This window comes from Lithobates pipiens, unplaced genomic scaffold (genome assembly GCF_037356315.1).
Source record: "Lithobates pipiens isolate NorthernLeopardFrog02 unplaced genomic scaffold, aLitPip1_a1.2 Scaffold_18, whole genome shotgun sequence".
Classification (NCBI taxonomy): Eukaryota; Metazoa; Chordata; class Amphibia; order Anura; family Ranidae; genus Lithobates; species Lithobates pipiens.
This window is the reverse complement of record NW_027507758.1, coordinates 642839610-642858764: the sequence shown is the minus strand read 5'-3', so window position 1 is coordinate 642858764 and position 19155 is coordinate 642839610. Positions and strand designations below refer to the sequence as shown.

Genomic DNA, 19155 nt, shown 5'->3' with positions numbered 1-19155 from the left:
GAGGTATTTAGTGTTAATGACCCACCTGTGCTGATCTCTGTAGGAGTGTCCTCCTCTATAAATGTCCCCGTTATTCCATCCTCCTCCATAGACTGCTGATCATCCCTCACATACCTCTCTTCTTCTTCTGATTTCACCTCAAATTCTATATCCATTGGATCTCCACTCTAAACCAAGAAAATGAGAGAGAATATCATCTGTAAGATAGAAGATTTATTATTGTGACATCACATAGAAAATCCACACATTGTCTCCAGGAGTCCATGTTCTAGATGCTCCATCCCACCAACCTTGAGGTAACAGTGGGGGATGGTGTGACCTTCCTGTGTGGAATCCCAGGAATACAGAGGACGGGGACATCTCTCTGGTGGGTTCCTGGTATTAGGTGGCTCCTTCACTCCATACTCCTCATCCTCCTCTTTATACTCTTCTTTAACATCAATATTATCATCCCCGAGGTTTCCACTCTGAATATATAATAAAACATTCATTGTAACAATCATGCTGTGTATAAATCAGAACTACAAATAATTGTCACTCATCTACCTGATGATGGTGGGGGATGGTGTGATCTTCCTGTGTGGAATCCAGAGGACGGGGACATCTCTCTGGTGGGTTTCTGTAGCTGGGTGACTCCACCATGGTGTCCTGGTACAGATCTTTGTGTTCTTTTAGAGACTCCTCCATCACCCCATCCTCATCATCCTCCTCTTTTATCTCTTCTTTAACCTCAACTTTAGAATCTCTCAGATTTCCACTCTGAATATATAATAAAAATGACATCAATGGTAACAATGCAGATAATGTACAGATCCTAATGATACTATCAGTGATTGTTCCTCATCTACCTGATGATGGTGGGGGATGGTGTGACCTTCCTGTGTGGAATCCCGGGAATACAGAGGACGGGGACATCTCTCTGGTGGGTTCCCATTACTGGATCCATCTGTAGGAAACACACACACTGACTGAATACATTGTTTCTATGTGTTTATCAGATGATGGGGGATCTAGGTGGAGCCTCCGTACTGCTCTCTCCTTTACAATAAAGTCTCCTCTTACCCGGTGATGTGAGGGGCGGCTGATTGTCCATCATGACGTCCTTGTAGAGATCCTTGTGTCCTTCTAAATACTCCCACTCCTCCATGGAGAAATAGACAGTGACATCCTGACACCTTATAGGAACCTGACACACACAATGATACAGTCACCATCCAGACACATCCCTTGTCTGTTACTGGATAATGTCCCACAATTCCCAGAATCCTCCTCACCTCTCCTGTCAGCAGCTCCATCATCTTCTTGGTGACTTCTAGAATCTTCTTTGTATTTCTCTATTCTATCAGGGAGGGAGGTGGAGGCAATGTGATGGTCATATGATCTCCAGACTTCACAGGAGGAAAACTCTAGATCTGAACACAAATAGTAAAATCAAATGATATTCCCAGAATCCTCCTCACCTCACCATTCAGGTCTCCATTTTATTAAAGCCCCACTTCAGACTGAGATATGATTTTCCCACACAGGACCCCCACACTATGCAGGATAAAAGCTTGTAGAAGGCATTCTGATGTCATTACATACAATGCAGGCCAACATTTCTACTTTGCTAGTGAGGATGCCAAGGGTCCGCCCACATCCTAAGAGCATCAGAAAAAAAAAGTCAGAAAGAGGAACATTGCTAGAAGGAGCTGTGAGGTCAGTGTGATGTCATAGGACATATAGACTCTGGATGGAGGGACATTGGGAGGAGGAGCTGTGAGGTCAGTGTGATGTCATAGGACATATAGACTCTGGATGGAGTAACATTGGGAGGAGGAGCTGTGAGGTCAGTGTGATGTCATAGGACATATAGACTCTGGATGGAGGGACATTGGGAGGAGGAGCTGTGAGGTCAGTGTGATGTCATAGGACATATAGACTCTGGATGGAGTAACATTGGGAGGAGGCGCTGTGAGGTCAGTGTGATGTCATAGGACATATAGACTCTGGATGGAGGGACATTGGGAGGAGGAGCTGTGAGGTCAGTGTGATGTCATAGGACATATAGACTCTGGATGGAGGGACATTTGGAGGGGGAGATTTGAGGGGTCCTCTATATGAGGCTCCCATGTAAACCAAATCACTGTTCCTGGGTGCGTCCTTCCTCTCCTAAACTGAAGAGTGAACTTTGACCTTTACCATACAGAAATCTGTCAGGAATCTGTGAAAGTAAGCTCTCATGTGATCAGGTGACGTGCGGAGGAACGGAGTGTAAATAGCAGACAATTTTCTCCAAATGGTGGGGATGGATTTTGCTGAGTGCTGGTGCCAAGTTTCCACCCCCCAGGATCACTGCAGGTGTGGAAAAAAGCTGTGTAAGAGGATATGGAAGAGAGATGAGGAGGAGATCCAGGAATCAGGATAAAGGTCAGGACAAGCAACAGACGAGCGCATCCAAGAGATGAAGCCGGGGTCACTACACAGAAAATCAATCCAAGGAAACAACAGGCAGGACGAGGAATAGCAAGAAGGGGCTCAGAGACAAATGAAAATATTGCTCACCTAATGGGAGATGATCTCAGCATGACTTACATAATGAAGGAGATGAGGGGGAGGGGAGGAAGTCACTTAAGGTGGGGCTTGATAAATCTGCTTAGAATGTAGGAGAGTTAAAAGCTGTAAAAAGTTAGTGGGTGCAGAATGCAGGACATGGGGTGGAGGGTGCAGTAGAAAGGTGTAGGACATGGGGTGCAGAGTGCAGGACAGTAGTACAATCCCCCCTCCCCTGTGTCCTCCTGCATGTCCTGTACATCCCCCCCAGCAGTGTGTGAGAGCAGAGTGGATGGAGAGGACATCTTGTGTACATAAAGCAGCATGTCCCTCCCTGGCTGGTCTCTTAGCTGGCTGCTTTGCAGACTTGTCCTGGTTACTCCTGTAAGGACCCTGTAGTCCTGTTTCTCAGCACCTTGTGGGGATCTTTGTGGCAGTGCCGAGGTGGCGCCATGTTGGAGATTCGGTCCCGCTCCTTCCTCTCTGTTCTGCCGGAGGGCTCTGCAGAGACACAGGCAGCTACGGGAGGAAGCAGGAGCCGATAGTGACAGTAATGCGGCCGCGGAAAGGAGAAAGATCGGCAGCGGGAGCTCAGTGAGATGAGTCCTCTCATGCCGCTGTCCTGTCCAGTCCACCCCTGACTTCACAGGTCAGGTGCCATCATCTCCTCCTCCCCTCCCGCCTGGCCCTGCTCCGAGCAACATTCCTATCTGAATAATGTGTCCAGGTTTCAGGCAGAAACATTATTCAGACCAACAGTGAGAATGGGCTGACAAGAGCCCGGGAGCCAGGACGCCATTTCTAGTAACCATGGTGACCTGGGATTTGTTGAGCCCCGACTTATGGTGACCATAGAGACATGGAAATTCAGCTGGTTCAGCAGGGATCGGTCACATTTCCATCCATGTGTGGTCACTGCCGGATAAAAGTCACTCCATCAGCACCTGCAGCCAATAGCTTCATCACTGATCTGTGTATTCTAAGAGCGGAGGAGCGCCCCCCATTGTCAGAATACAATAGTGCAGGGGGGAGGATTCCCCCATCCCCCTCCAATGTGTGGATGGGGGAATCACTTCAGTGTTTTCCTCTCATCCCGCTGGATGAACGATAAAACTGAACCATGTATAGCCAAATTTGGAAGGAAGATATGAGACATTTCCTGATCTGTACAGCTGAGGACCAGGAAATGTCTCACTGTCTGTGATTAGCGCTGTGCAGTGTCGGCTTCCTGGCGGGATCGGGAATGTGGGATTTCCAACACACCGGAGCCCACCACTATTCATCATCAACTGATCCCCCTGAAGGGGTTAATCTAGGTTTCCACACTATATATGTGTGTATTATCATCTGCTGGAGATAAAAGACATCAGAGTGACTATGGAGGAAGAGGACGGACATGACGGGGGGTTACTGGGTGTAAATAGAAAATAAGATCTTATTACCTCCTCTACTACATCTTCCAGCAATGTCTTCTCTCTACTTCCTCCCGACTCACCTCTCACCCGGAACTTCCTGTCTGTACCTGACATCACTTCCTGTCTGTACCTGACATCACTTCCTGTCTTCAATGGAGACTCCGTCTCCCGAGAGTGGAGCTCCACATTTGACAGGAAACTTGCTTTTTTTGGTTTGTTTAATGAACTTTAATGTAACAAACATTCAATAGACATTAGAAACAATGTTTCCAGTCACATCGCCATTTCCTGACAGTATCTGGCTGCAGATTGGAGCTCCGCCCTCCACAGGAATCATGTGATCTCCAGATTTTTTATTTTTTTAAATCAATTTTAATCCTTTAGCTGCCACGGTCTTTCTTAAATTTTTTTCATTTTCTGCACATGTTTAAAAAATCATTGTAGGCCTAAAGATTACATAAAAACCCCAAAACATGATATATTTTTGGAAAGCAGACACCCTAGAGAATGAAATAGTGGTAAGTTCCAATTTTTTATGTCATACAATATTACCACAAATACACTAAAGTTAATTCTAGGGCAAAGGAATGCAAGGAATTACCCAATTTTGGTAAAATATAAAAGATGAGGTTGCACCAAGTAAATAGATACTCAACATGTCACACCTTAAATTTGTGTGCGCCCCTGAATGGCAACAAATTCCTTTACCCTATATTTTCTATAGGGGATGGTTCAAAAGCCCCCTATAGGTCATCAGTTTAGTGTTATGGAGGAGGTCTGGGATGGAATTATCACTCTCATTCCGGCGTGTGCGGTGATATGTAACATATGTATCGCAATAAATGTTTTCACGTGTAGGCACCCCGACACTTGTGTTTACATTCATATGTGTGTATATGTGGAGGTGGGGGGCCTCAACATTTTTTTTTGGGGGGAGAGATTTTATGTGCTTTTGTGTAACTTTAATTTTTGGTTAAACCACTTCACCTCGGGAAGATTTACCCTCTTTATGACCAGGCCATTTTTATAAATAATATAATATAATAAATAATAATGCTGGAGATTTTGGAGGAATTATATACAGAAGGAGGCCAAGAGTTTGTTGACGAGACCCCCCCTTTGGCATTGGAGGGAGAGACTATCCATACATATTTTAGACCAATTATTTTCAAACCCAAAGGCAGCTACCAAACACTTCAATCAGCCGAAAAAGAAACCATATGAATAATTCTCCCCCAAGTACGAGACGAGGCTCTGTCTTGAGGTTCAAACAGGAATGAATTTTTATTTTGAGATCTCACACAAATATATACAGCAGGATGAAAGTACAACCTCAGACCAGAAACCTAATTAACATGAGATAATTATCTAATCCTTTAGACAGCCTAGGTGACTCAGAGACATGACCTTTAGGACAGACTTCACGTCTCCTAGCTCACCAACTATACAATACACATTGTCATACATCTCAATACAGAACTCCTTCATACAATTGCAGGGTTAATTAGCCCAGACAACAATGGCTGAAAGAGAAGCCACACTAGACTCATTTTCAATTTAGCAGACACAGGCAGAGACAGGTGGCTGGAATTGACATCAGCATCTCCTAACAGTATTTGTCCCAGCATTATGAATCAGCCACTATTTCTAATATGGCAGATACAGGGTTCTTTATTTTCTTGGTCACCCTGCGCCCAAAAGTGACTCCCGTCACATGGCTCCCTCTTTGGGGGACACTCCGGCAGACCCGGCTTGATCCTTCTCGGGTCAACTCATAAATTTTGCTTACCAGGTCGGTAGCTGATGGTGAAGTTGTATGGTTGCAGGGCTAAGCTCCACCACAGCAACCTGCCATTGTCTCCTGAGACCCGGTTAAGCCAGACCAATGGGTTGTGGTCGATAACTAATGAAAATTCCTGTCCATACAAATAAGGGTTCAAATTTTTAAGGGCCCAGACCAGGGGCAAGCACTCCTTCTCCATTGCCGCATAGCTCACTTCCTGGGGTAATAGCTTTCTGCTCAGGTATGTGACAGGGTGTCCTCTTCTGTCCTCCCCAAATTGGCTCAGCACAGCCCCCAGTTCAAACATGCAAGCATCTGTGTGGACAAGGAAACGTTTGTTAGGTACTGGTGCAGATAAGACAGGGGCATTTACAAGTGCTTGCTTGAGGACTAGAAACGCGGCTTCACAAGCTGGAGACCACAGGACCTGCCTAGGTAAATTCTTTTTCGTCAGGTCAGTCAGGGGCTTGGCAATAGCAGTATAATCAGGGACAAAACGTCAGTAGTACCCTGCAGTCCCCAAGAAGGCTATTACCTGGGTCCTAGTACAGGGTGTGGGCCAGCTACTGCCTCTACCTTGGCTGGCTCTGGTCCCTGGTTTCCACACCCTACTCGGTGTCCCAGGTACTGCACCTCCGCCATACCAAGATGCCACTTGTCTGGTTTCAAGGTCAGGCCTGTAGCCCAAATCTTGTCCAGAACCAACAGTACCTGAACCAGGTGCTCCTCCCAAGACCTGTTGTAGATAGCAATGTCATCCAGGTATGCACATGCAAAATCCTGAAAGCCATTCAGGAGTCTATCCACCATACATAGCATCCTCGTCAATGGGAATCTGCCAATAGCCCTTACACAGGTCTATTGTAGTTAAATAACATCCCCTGGCTATACAATCTAGCAGTTTGTCTACCCTGGGCATCCGGTAGACGTCAATGGTGGTCTTCTCATTGAGTCTCCTGTAGTCCACACAGAACCGGGTAGTTGCATCTTTCTTAGGCACCAGGACTACAGGCGATGCCCAAGGGCTGTCAGAGGGCTCAATGACTCCTAACTGAGTCATCTCTTGTATCTCCTTCTGCATTCCTTCTCAGACTGCTTCAGGGATACAGTAGGGGGCTGTCGAAGGGTTTCTTGTCCAGGGGTCTCTACCTTATGCACAGCCAGGGTCATGTAGCCCGGTTTTTGGGAGAAAGTCGCCTGTTTCTCTCACAGAAGCCAATTAGCCTGTTCCTTTTTCTGTGAGACTTAACCCTAGCTGTACGAGGCTAAAGAGGTCAGTCTGGGGCTCTCTCTCTAGTAAGTCAGGGAGGGGTAAACTTTCTGAGTCGTCCGTAGCAGGGGCACATACTGCAGCAACATCCTCCTGCCGTTCCTGATACTCCATCAGCATGTTCATATGAAAGATTTGCTGGATTCTTTCCTCTGTACAGCTGTCAATAGCATACGTAGTATCACATACCTGGGCTACTACTTTATATGGGCCCTGCCAAGATGCCTGCATCTTGTCAGTCTTCACAGGCTTGAGTACTAAGACCTTCTGCCCAAGCTGAAGGATACGCTGTTGGGCCCCCCGATCGTACCATCTCTTCTGTCTCGCCTGGGCCGCCTGGAGATTCTTCCTTACCATCAGAGACAGTTGCTCCAATGCGGTCCCTGAGTTCCAGAACATAGGGCACTATGGGGGTCCTCTCCTGCTCTGTCTCTCCCAGTGTCCTCTAATGAGATTGAGGGCTCCGCAGCCCCTTCTCCCATAGAGTAACTCAAAGGGAGAGAACCCAGTAGATTCCTGGGGTACCTTTATGTATGCAAAAGACAGGTGAGGCAGGAATGTCTCCCAGTCTCTGCAAGCGTCCAAAAAGGTCCTCAGCATTTGCTTGAGGGTCCTGTTAAAGACCTCGCAGAGACCATTAGTCTGGGTGTAGTAAGGTGAGCTCAGCAAGGGCTTAATATTACACACCTTCCATAACTGCTGGGGGAGCACAGCGGTAAACTGGGGTCCCTGGTCAAAGAGAATCTCCTTAGGGAACCCCATTCTAGCAAATATCTTAACCAGGGCATCAGCTACTGTCTCTGCTTCAATGTTGGACATAGCTACTGCCTCTGGGTAACGGGTGGCGTAGTCCACCATGTGAGAATATACTTCTTCCCAGATGGACTAGGCCTGGCCTAGGGACCCACAATGTCAACGGCTATGTGGTAAAAAGGCTCCCCAATAATAGGCATGGACATAAGTCTGGCCTTAGAGTGGTCCCCCCGCTTACCTACCCATTGACATGTGTCACACATTTTGCTGTAGTGTTGCACATCCTGGTTAAAATTAGGCCAGAAGAAATTCTGTGTAATTCTATGGGCTGTGCGACAGGACCCTAGATGTCCTGCTAGTGTTACATCATGCCCGATTCGCAGAATGTCCAGCTGATATTTCTTAGGTACCACCTGCTGTCGTTTCTGCAAAGGGGCTTTACTTCTCGGTGATGGCTTAGGGATCCTATACAGTCTATCCCCAACCCATTCATAAAGCTCCCCATCTATTCCCCTTTTCTGAGTATCTGCCTTAGCCCTATACTTGTGTAAGGCTGGGTCCTCCTGGGTTTCCCTCCCAAATGCCTCTGGGGTATCCCAGCCTAGGGGAGCCCAATCTAAGGTATATGTCGGGGAAGATAGTCTTACTTGGGTCTCAGCAGCAAGCGGGCCGGTTCCAAAAGCACAGGTCTGGGCATGGGTAGTCACTGGGTTAGCTTCAGCAGGGCCTATTGGGTGTAAGCAGAAATGAGGGGGGCCAAATCATTCCCCAGCAAATCCTTCATCACCCCCACATTCACGTGTCCCGAACCAACCCTCCAATCCAGGGGAACATGGCAATGGGTAGCCGGAAAACGGTGCCACCTGCTACCCTTACAGCTACAGTGTCTCCGGTGTGTTGGCTCTCTGGGATGAGGTTCTCCTGCAGTAGGGTCATGGTGGCACCAGTATCACGTAGGCCATTGGCTACCTTTTCATTAACCCGGACAGTCTGCCTGTGTTGCTGCCAGTTGTCCTGGTTAGCTGTTTTTACTGGATCAGCCTCAAGCAAGATGCCCTAATGTTCTTCGTCCTCAACGCAGTGAGCCACAGGCATGGATGTGCAGGGATTCCCCCCTGCTGGCTTTCTCCATGACTGAGACTGCCTGTCTGGATTCAACAAACAGTCTGGCTTTTTGTACCCTAGCTGTTTACACCCAAAACACCTGATGGGTTGTGAGTAGTACTGGGAGTTGAACCTGGGCTGCTGAGAATAAGCCCTTGTACACATGGTCGGACATTTCGATGGACAATGTCCGATAGGACCATGTTGTTGGATAATCCGACAGTGTGTGGGCTCCATCGGACTGTTTCCATCGGAGTATCCGACGGACCATGTTTTCCAGCTGGGCTATAAAATTTTCCGACAACATGGTCCGATCGGACTTTGTCCGATCATGTGTAGAGAATTCCTATCGGATAAAGTGCCATGCATGCTCAAATCAAATTCCTAGACCAAAGCTATTGGCTACTAGCCTGAACGTAGTCCCGTCCTAACGGAATAACGTCATCACGTTAAGTACGATTGGATTTTTTGACAACTTTGTCCGACTGTGTGTATGCAACAGTTTCGGACAAAATCCGTCGGACAAAATCTGACAGATTTGGTTGTCGGAATGTCCGATCGTGTGTACAAGGGCTTAGTGCCTGCTGGAGGTGGTGCAGTAGGGCGGTATGACTGTGGTTGGTAGGCGCCAGTTGGAGGGGGTCCCGCTGACCGATAATCCACCCAAGCTGTTGTCTTGACCACAGGGTTATCCAGTTTGTGGGAGTCTGTGTATTCGTCCACCAGGCGAGCTGCTTCAAAGAAGTGCTCCAGCAGGAACCGGAAGGAAGCACCTCTTCCCCGGATATTGCTTGGTATCCAGCGACCCAGTGGGATGCTGTGCGGTGTAGGCAGCGTGCCCACTCAGTATATGAGTCTCCAGTCTGCTTGCTCGTCTCTCAGAACCTCCTCCGGTATGTCTCCGGTGTGACAGCATTCCTGAACAAAAGTGCTTCTTTTACCAGCCCATAGTTCAAAATCTCCTCGTCTGGGATGGTCCTGAATGCTTCAGTGGCCCGGCCGGACAATTTCCTAGACAAAATGTTAACCCATTCCTCTGTGGGCACCAGGTGTAGGGCACATTACCGTTCAAAATCGGCAAGGTACCCATCAATCTCCCCTTCTGTTTTGATTACATTTTTAAAAGCAGAAAAAAGTACCTTTCTCCTTTCAGTTGGTGCTGCTGTGACTCCTGCTGCTGCAGCACCTCTTTGCTGTAGCCAGTTTGCCTCCACAGCTGCTATAACTCGGTCTATGATCTCCATTGTAGGGTTAGGGCCATAATGTACCAGTCTTATGTTAACAAACCGATCAAAACTTGCCTCTTCGGGTGTCCTGTCTGTTACAGCCCCATGAGTTGTGTCCCAAAGGATATACTGATGAAATGCTGTATTTAAGATGTGCCTTTACACCACTAACCTAATGTGAGTGTTTTTAAACCTTTTTAATAAATCTTAGCCTGTTTATCGCTGCCCTTAGAGGGCGCCATCTCTATCTTTTTATTTATTGTCCTGTCTGTTACCCTGGGCCTTTCGATTATGTTGGGTCTTTGGGCTCTATCCATTTTGACTAGTTCTGCGATAATGTCCCTCTTCTTACTGTTGTTGGCCGGTCAGCCCCCGGTTCTCCAGTAAGTCCTTGAGGGTAGAGCGATTTAGCAGTTCATACTGTGCTTCCACTGTGTCCTCTTGTAGCTGTCCTTCTGGGCTGTGGGAATCATCCCGCTGCTTGCAACCAATTGTAACATCACCCCGAGTATGAAAGGGGTTAAATCCATTTAGGACATTCCATTTCCAAACACAAAGGCAGCTACTGATCACTCCAATCAGCCGAATAAGAAACCCATACAAATAATTCTTCCCCCTCAAGTAGGAGACAAGGCTCTGTACAGAGGGTCAAACAGGAATCAGACTCTTTATTGAAATGAATGGAGGATGTTTTTATACACTTGAGAATACTGCAGGAGCCACATGAACAATGACCTGGATCCACCCACAACATCAAACAATGGTTATATAAGATCATTATTCTGATCATCAATACCTCCCCTAGCAGACAACAGGTTAGTTCATTAACACACTTAATAATAGGTGAAGGGAAAACTGCCTCAGACAAGATTAACACAATTTACTTATCCAGACAAAAGCAACATCGTTAAGCAATAGATGGTCGGTCTCTTACATTGAACTTCTTGGAATCCCATATTAGGAGTTATACTTCCTGGACATAGACCTCACAGTTTACAGGGAATAAAATCTTCATATTTCTTGAGAGATATTGTTAATGAATATTACTGTCCCATTTGAATTAATCCAATCATATTCTCAGGGTTCATTCTTTTCTTGGTCACCTTGCGCCCAAAAGTGACTCCCGTCACATTTGGGTCATTGTTAATGTGGTGAGTGACCTCCTTCTCAAGTGTATAAAAGCCTGTATTGTTGTTCAAATAAACAGTTCTAAGCCCCTGTACACACGGTCGGAGATTCTGCCAACCAAATCCGTCGGATTTTGTCCGTCAGATTTAGTCTGACGGATTGTGTCCGAAACTGTTGCATACACACGGTCGGGCCAAGTTGGCGAAAAATCCGATCTTTCAGAACGTGATGACGTAATTTCATTACGATGGGACTACGTTCAGGCTAGTAGCCAATAGCTTTGATGTAGGAATTTGATCTGAGCATACGTGGCACTTGGTCCGATCAAAATTCGCTACACATGATCGGAGTATGTCCGATCGAACCAGTTGGTCGGGAAATATTTCCAACATGTTGAAAAATTGGGTCCAAAGGATATTCGGACGGAATCAGTCCGATGCATACCACACACAGTCGGATTATCCGACGGCACGGTCCAATAGGACACATTCCGACGGATTCTCCGACCGTGTGAACAAAGGCTTTATTCTGGTTTACTCCAAGACTGGTGCTGTCTAGTTCTTGAGGTAACTATAGCCAGATCCACTGGTCTCGTGTTCCGGAGCTTGGGAAGCAGCTTCTTGGCGGAGATACCCAGTCAGGGTGTCCGGAGTCCATCACAGGTTCTATCTCACCTCTAAGTTAAGACTTTTTTTTTGAGGGTCTTTTACCCTTCATTCCATTACTTAATTTAATGCCCAAAATGACTGGTCAGCCTTCTCTCTTCTCTACTTGTGCCTATACCCTCTTGCCTCTAAATTACTTTATCTAGCAGAAATAAATAACTACATTGGGACCATATTTAATAAAATAATATAAATACATGATAGTGGTACTGTAACCTCTGGAAAAAGTCTAAAATACGCCTAAACATATATATAGTACACTATCTCAGGGAAAACCTACTATCAATGGTAATGATGTAATTCTAGTTATTAAAATACAGTAGGACCAAGATTAGTAAAATAAAAAACAATTTTTAATAGTAGTGGCATACCCCTAAATTCATCCATATACACATACACATTAATCATTTACATATCAAACAGTATTTACAATAATGGAAAAAATCTCCAAACTTGCTAGTCCGCCATACATTTCTAGGAGAGAGACTCTGGGTATGGTGCCTCAATCCTATACCAAGATTAAATATAAAAGATAAAGATATAATATATAAATCCAGACACAGCTTCAAATAGCTCATATAAGTCCAGACACGGCTTCAATTATCTTGACGCGCTTCGTGGTTTGGTAGAACCACTCATCAGGAGCATGCACGTGATGACAATCTGGAATAGCAGAAGGAACGATAAACAACTTTAGGTTGGAGGGGCCAGTCCCCTACTAGTACTTACAAACTGGTCTGCTGTGTATACAAGGCATGGCTTAAAACGCTGGACAGTGGGGGCCCACCGGTAGTGTCCAGCACAGGAACTGAGGGGCATGTAAAAGAGAGGTGACCCAAGCAAAAAACCTGCTGAGGAGAAGCCAACGTCCTGGGATAACAACTCTGTGTAGGAATAAGGATAAGGTGAAAATATGTGTACTAATTGAAAACAGTATAAATAATGGGAGTGATGGAAGTAATAATATAAGGATACTCAAATAGGCAATGTCTCATGATAGTAACAAGTAATAAAAATGATATATTGGGTATATAGGCATAATACAGCCTAGTAGCAAGGGATATGAGGTAAAAAAAACATAAGGAAAAGTAATAATATAGCATCAGGAAGTGAAAAGAGGGTGGGTTAAAAAAAAACACGAAACACGTCAAGCTAATTGAAGCCATGTCTGGACTTATATGAGTTATTTGAAGCTGTGTCTGGATTTATATATTATATCTTTATCTTTTATATTTAATCTTGGTATAGGATTGAGACACCATACCCAGAGTCTCTCTCCTAGAAATGTATGGCGGACTAGCAAGTTTGGAGATTTTTTCCATTATTGTAAATACTGTTTGATATGTAAATGATTAATGTGTATATGGATGAATTTAGGGGTATGCCACCACTATTAACCACTTGGGATCCGCGCTATTGCCAAATGACGGCATTAGCGCGGACCTACTTTTCCGGGACTACGTCTATTGACGTCGTCCCGTGCACGAGCGGCCTGCGCGCCCCCTGAGGGGCGCGCTCTGTGATTGGCGAGTCCATGAGACTCGCCTGATCACCGATCCGTGCAAGGGGTCGATCCCGACCCCTTATCACGTGATCAGCTGTCAGCCAATGACAGCTGATCATGTGATAGAACGGAGCCGGTAATTGGCTATTATTCCTCCTCGCGCTGACAGCGCGAGGAGAAAAAAAAAAAGCCGATCACCGGCGGCCGTGATCGGGACATCAGTCCCGATCACGGCCAGTAATGTAAGCGCTCACCTGCCCCCTGCCAGTGCCCACCTGCCCCCTGTAGTGCCACATTTAATAAAAGTTAGTGCCCCCGTCAGTGCCCACAGTGCCACCCAGCAGTGCCCACAGTGCCACCCAGCAGTGCCACCCACAGTGCCACCCACAGTGCCCACAATCTGCCTCAAAGGTGCTGCACCCCAGTGCTGCCCATCAGTGCCGCCCATCAGTGCCCAGCAGTGCCGCCCATCAGTGCCCAGCAGTGCCACCTATCAGAGCCACCTATCAGTGCCACCTATCAGTGCCCATCAGTCCCATCTATCAGTGGTACCCATCCGTGCCACCCATCCGTGCCACCCATCCGTGCCATCTTATCTGTGCCCATCTTATCTGTGCCACCTTATCTGTGCCCATCGGTGCCGCCTTATCTGTGCCTATTAGTACCGCCTTAACTATGCCTATCAGTGCCCACCAATGCAGCCCATCAGTGCCCACCTATGCAGCCTATCAGTGCCGCCTAATCAGCGCACTTCAATGAAGGAGAAAAATGACCCGTTTGCAAAATTTTAGAACAAACTATTAAAACATGATTTAGTTTTTTTTTTTTTGCATCTTTTTTTGTTTGTTTAGCAAAAAATAAAACTCCGAGCTGTAACTAAATACCACCAAAAGAAAGCTCTATTTGTGGGAAAAAAATGATAAAAATTTCATTTGGGTACAGTGTTGTATGCCCGCGCAATTGTCACTCAAAGTGCATCAGCGCTGAAAGCTGAAAATTGGTCTGGGACTGAGGGGGGTTTAAGTGCCCAGTAAGCAAGTGGTTAAAATTGTTTTTTATTTTTACTAATCTTGGTCCTACTGTATTTTAATAACTAGAATTACATCATTACTAGTGATGGACGAACTTCCAACGGGACGTTTCGCGAACGCGGAACGCGAACACGGCCGATAGTTCGCGAACCGTAACATTCACGGCGGGCCCCATTGACTTCAATGGGAGGCAAACTTTGCAAACCTACAGGTCAAATTTGCAGCCACAAAATAATTACTAGCTGTGCAAACATAGTCCCACCACATGGCCAATGACATAACACATGTATGAGGTGAATTTGGGATCGACAACTACAAGCATTCTTTTTTTATATGTGAAATTGTTGTGACAATTCAGGACTGTGGAGCGCATGAAGGCAATGGAGGAGAGGGAAGGTCAGGGTGGGCAAAAAAGAGGGTGCCGGAGATGATCACCAGCAGCGTGACATACAGCAATGACACCTGCACCGTGATAGAGTGATCTGACAGCAGCACCGTGATAGAGAGCACTGACATCAGCACCGTGACATACAGCAATGACACCTGCACCGTGATAGAGTGATCTGACAGCAGCACCGTGATAGAGAGCACTGACATCAGCAGCGTGACATACAGCAATGACACCTGCACCGTGATAGAGTCATCTGACACCAGCACCGTGATAGAGAGCACTGACATCAGCAGCATGACATAAAGCACTGACACCAGCACCGTGATATACAGCACTGACAGCAGCACCGTGATAGAGAGCACTGACATCAGCAGCGTGACATACAGCAATGACACCTGCACCATGATAGAGAGATCTGACACCAGCACCGTGATAGAGAGCACTGACATCAGCAGCGTGACATAAAGCACTGACACCAGCACTGTGATATACAGCACTGACACCAGCACCGTGATATACAGCACTGACACCTGCACCGTAAGCATCCCCAGGAGGAAGTCAGCATAGCACAGGGATGGTGGGAGCCCCTCATAATGAGAATAGCACATGGATGGTGGGAGACCCTCATAATGAGCATAGCACAGGGATGGTGGGAGCCCCTCATAATATGCACAGCAGAGGTACAGCCCCAGGAGGAAGTCAGCACAGCACAGGGATGGTGGGAGCCCCTCATAATAAGCAGCCCCAGGAGGATGTCAGCATAGCACAGGGATGGTGGGAGCCCCTCATAATAAGCAGCCCCAGGAGGAAGTCAGCACAGCACAGGGATGGTGGGAGCCCCTCATAATGAGCATAGCACAGGGATGGTGGGAACCCCTCATAATAAGCACAGCAGAGGTACAGCCTCAGGAGGAAGTCAGCACAGCACAGGGATTGTGGGAGCCCCTCATAATAAGCAGCCCCAGTAGAAATATGACACCGCTCAACCTCTTCAAACAGGAGGGTACAGGCATATAGTACGGTGTGCTTTTTTTTGGACAAGGAAGTGAGCCAAATGAAGAAAGAAGGGCTGTGTGCTCGATTAAAAAAATCTTTTATAGACATATACATGGTCTACTGGTCACATGTGTTGAATTCCTCCGAGATCCATGCCTCATTCATTTTTAGAAATGTGAGGTGGTTAACACTGTCGTGAGCTAGGCGAGTACGCTTATCGGTCCCCCCTGCTGCGCTGAACGTCCTTTCGGACAGGACACTGGACGAGGGGCAAGCCAACAGTTCGATTGCAAATTGGGCAAGCTCTGGCCAGAGGTCAAGCCTGCCCACCCAGTAGTCCAGGGGTTCATCACTCCTCAGAGCGCCCACATCGACCGTTAACCCGATGTAGTCGGACACCTGACGGTCTAGGCGTTCCCTGATGCTGGATCCGGATGACACCTGCCGATGGGTCGGCTGAAAAAATGACCTCATATCTGAAGTCACCAACATATCTTCAAACCGGCCTCTTTTTGCAGGCGCTGTTGGATTGGTACCTGCAACTCCTTCTCTGGGAGTGGGAATTGCTCCTCCGCCAGCGCACTCAAAAGCAGAATGCAGCATTTCTCAAAGCAAGGCCTGGAAGTGCTCCATTCTGACAGCCCTCTGCGACGGCGGTAACATTTCCGCCATTTTGTGTTTATACCGGGGGTCTAAGTACGTTGCCACCCAGTACTGGTCCTTGACCCTTATGCTTTTTATACGGGGGTCCCTATTAAAACACTGGAGCATGAAGGCCCCCATTTGCACTAAACTGGAAGCGGTGCGGTGGCCTGGCTCCTGCTCATCATCCAGGATAATAAAGGACTGCTGCAGTATAGGGCAGCAGTCAAGTATAATATTCTTTCTATATTTGGAAGAAAGAATATTATACATGTACAAGCCTATTACCATACCAGTCCTGAAAAGAACCTTTGTGGACCTAATAGTAACAGCTACTGATTAAACTGACTGTCCCTCACTGCCTCATACACAGCTTCCTGCCTGTCCCTATTTAAACTGACAAAACAGAGACTGCTGGAACAATAACTTGAATAGCACTTTTGTGGACCTGATAGTAACAGCTAATGATTAAACTGACTGTCCCTGCAGCACACACCGTCCTGTCCCTTTCTCTAAACTGACAAAAGACACTCAGGCTGCTGCAACAATCAGTAGCACAGCAGTGCCTCAAACCTATATCCTGAACTACACCTAACACCTATACCAGTCCTGAAAAGAACTTTTGTGGACCAAATAGCTAGCAATTTGGGTCACTGCAATCTCTCCCTGCTCCACACAGCAACCTCTCCCTATAGTGACAGAAGAAAGAATGTAAAATGGCTGCCGGATCGGGTCTACTTATAAGTTAGGGGGAATGTCCAAGTGTCCATGTGCTGTAATGTCTCAATTGGCTGTCCTGTACCCCATGATGGATGTGTCATCATAGGTCAAAGTTCTTTTACACAGTAAACACGAAAGTCTGCCGGGCGAACGGCGGCAATAGTCCGCCGATCGGGCGGATGGCGAACAGCCGAAATTCGCCGCGAAACGACTGCCGGGCGAACCATTCGGCCATCCCTAATCATTACCATTGATAGTAGGTTTTCCCTGAGATGGTGTACTATATATATGTTTAGGCGTATTTTAGACTCTTTTCCAGAGGTTACAGTACCACTATTTATGTTATTTTATTGAATATGGTCCCAATGTAGTTATTTATACAATTATACTATTGATAGTTGGTTGCCCCTGGAGACAACATGCTTCATTTTACATCCCAACCTTTCCCCTTATGACAGTCTCAATAGACAGGGATGGAGCTATATGACCTAAATGGTCTTTACCTCATATAAAGTCCCAAATAGATACTCTACCTTCTAAAAATACTTTATCTAGCAGATGTGTACTACATATACCTGTGAACACTCCGATAGAGAGTAGACAGTGAGAAAATAACATATAGCCACCAATCAATACAGTTTTATTAAGGGGAGTAAAATAGGTACCCTTTGTCCCGAAAATGTCTTACCGATCAAGGAAGTCTGATAACTCAAATGTAAGCAAAAGGCTGATTATCAGAAACTCTTGGATTGTCTAAAGCTCCTCGTTTTGGATTCTCAAGGTCACATGTAAATCACCTCCTAGGCAAAGCTCGCCATCTGATATGGAAGTTTATTGATAGGCAACTCCTATCCTCATATTGATTAGTGTTTCCAAAATTAATAATAACTACTGCAGTAGGGAACAGACACAAAAGATACGCTCCGCATCTTTCCAAATAACTGTTGTATTTTATTATGACGCAATTGAAGGTTTTTATACACATGATTATCACATTAATATTACAATTGTACTTGTATGGTTACAAGGGGCATAACATAGGCAGGCTAATTCTAATCAGGACTCGAAAGAATGCAAACATGTAATGAAAATATTATTAGTGCCGTGTGCAATACATACAAAATAGAATACAATTATATTCAGAACTTACACATTTCCTCTACAGTAAAAACATGTCCCCAAATGACCTCTTTTTGCAAAGTAGACAGAGACTCCAGTGCTGGGATTTAATAATGCGTCTGCTAACACCAGTGCTGGGGTTTAATCAGGGGCGTAACTATAGGGGGTGCAGCAGTTGCAACCGCAACTGGGCCCTGTTATGCAGGGGGCCCATGCAGGCCCCTCTACATATGGCCGGGAGCAGCATAGGCAGCTAGGGGTACCAGTGCACCATGCACACGGGTGGCTGGAGGTGGAGGGTGACTAGCAGAGCTCCATGCTCGACTATCACACTGGCTGCTCTTTAGTTGTGCATTCCCCGCATGACCTGTGTCCTCGGCTGGCTCCTCAGAGTACCCCTCTCCTGCTCCATGCATTGCTGCTCAGTCTGATGTCTGTTCTCCCCAGCCAGAGTCCCGCCCCCCCCCCGAGTCCGGCCCACACTGCACTGCATACTTCTGGGTAAACAAACTTTCAGCACACAGATGCAGTGCAGCCCTATGAGAGCCCCCCGGAGGACACTGCAGGCTTGTCTGCCAGCCCCCCTCTTCCCCTGTCATACACAGATGATGAAAGGTCTTTCTGGGGGACATGGTGATCGCCCGTCCAGCACACTGGATGGAGCCCAGGCCAACATGGATGAGTGTGTGGCCTACAGCTTGGTCATGGTGAGTGAGAGGACCCCATCCCCCACACACCATTACATACCCCCTCCATCTCCCCCTGGGGACAGGGACCCCCTTCTCAAGTGGGGACAGGGACACCCACCTCCCCTGGGGACAGGGACCCCTTCTCACCTGGAGGCAGTAACTTCATTTGCCCTGGAGAAAAGGACCT

The 19155-nt window shown here is 46.7% G+C and overlaps 1 protein-coding gene across 1 annotated transcript in view; it reads right to left on the bottom strand.

The window, feature by feature from the left end:
- The window catches only part of LOC143989756 (gastrula zinc finger protein XlCGF66.1-like), a 99215-nt gene extending 97646 nt beyond the window's left edge, over positions 1-1569 (bottom strand). Inside the window, exons 1-5 of the mRNA XM_077490028.1 lie at positions 1275-1569; positions 1063-1186; positions 849-946; positions 291-467; positions 26-167 (exon numbers count right to left, since the gene is read on the bottom strand). Coding sequence (XP_077346154.1) covers positions 26-167; positions 291-467; positions 849-946; positions 1063-1186; positions 1275-1298 — 565 coding nt within the window. The 5' untranslated portion in view covers positions 1299-1569. The remainder of the gene's footprint in view (positions 1-25; positions 168-290; positions 468-848; positions 947-1062; positions 1187-1274) is intronic.
- Positions 1570-19155: the final 17586 nt, after the last annotated feature.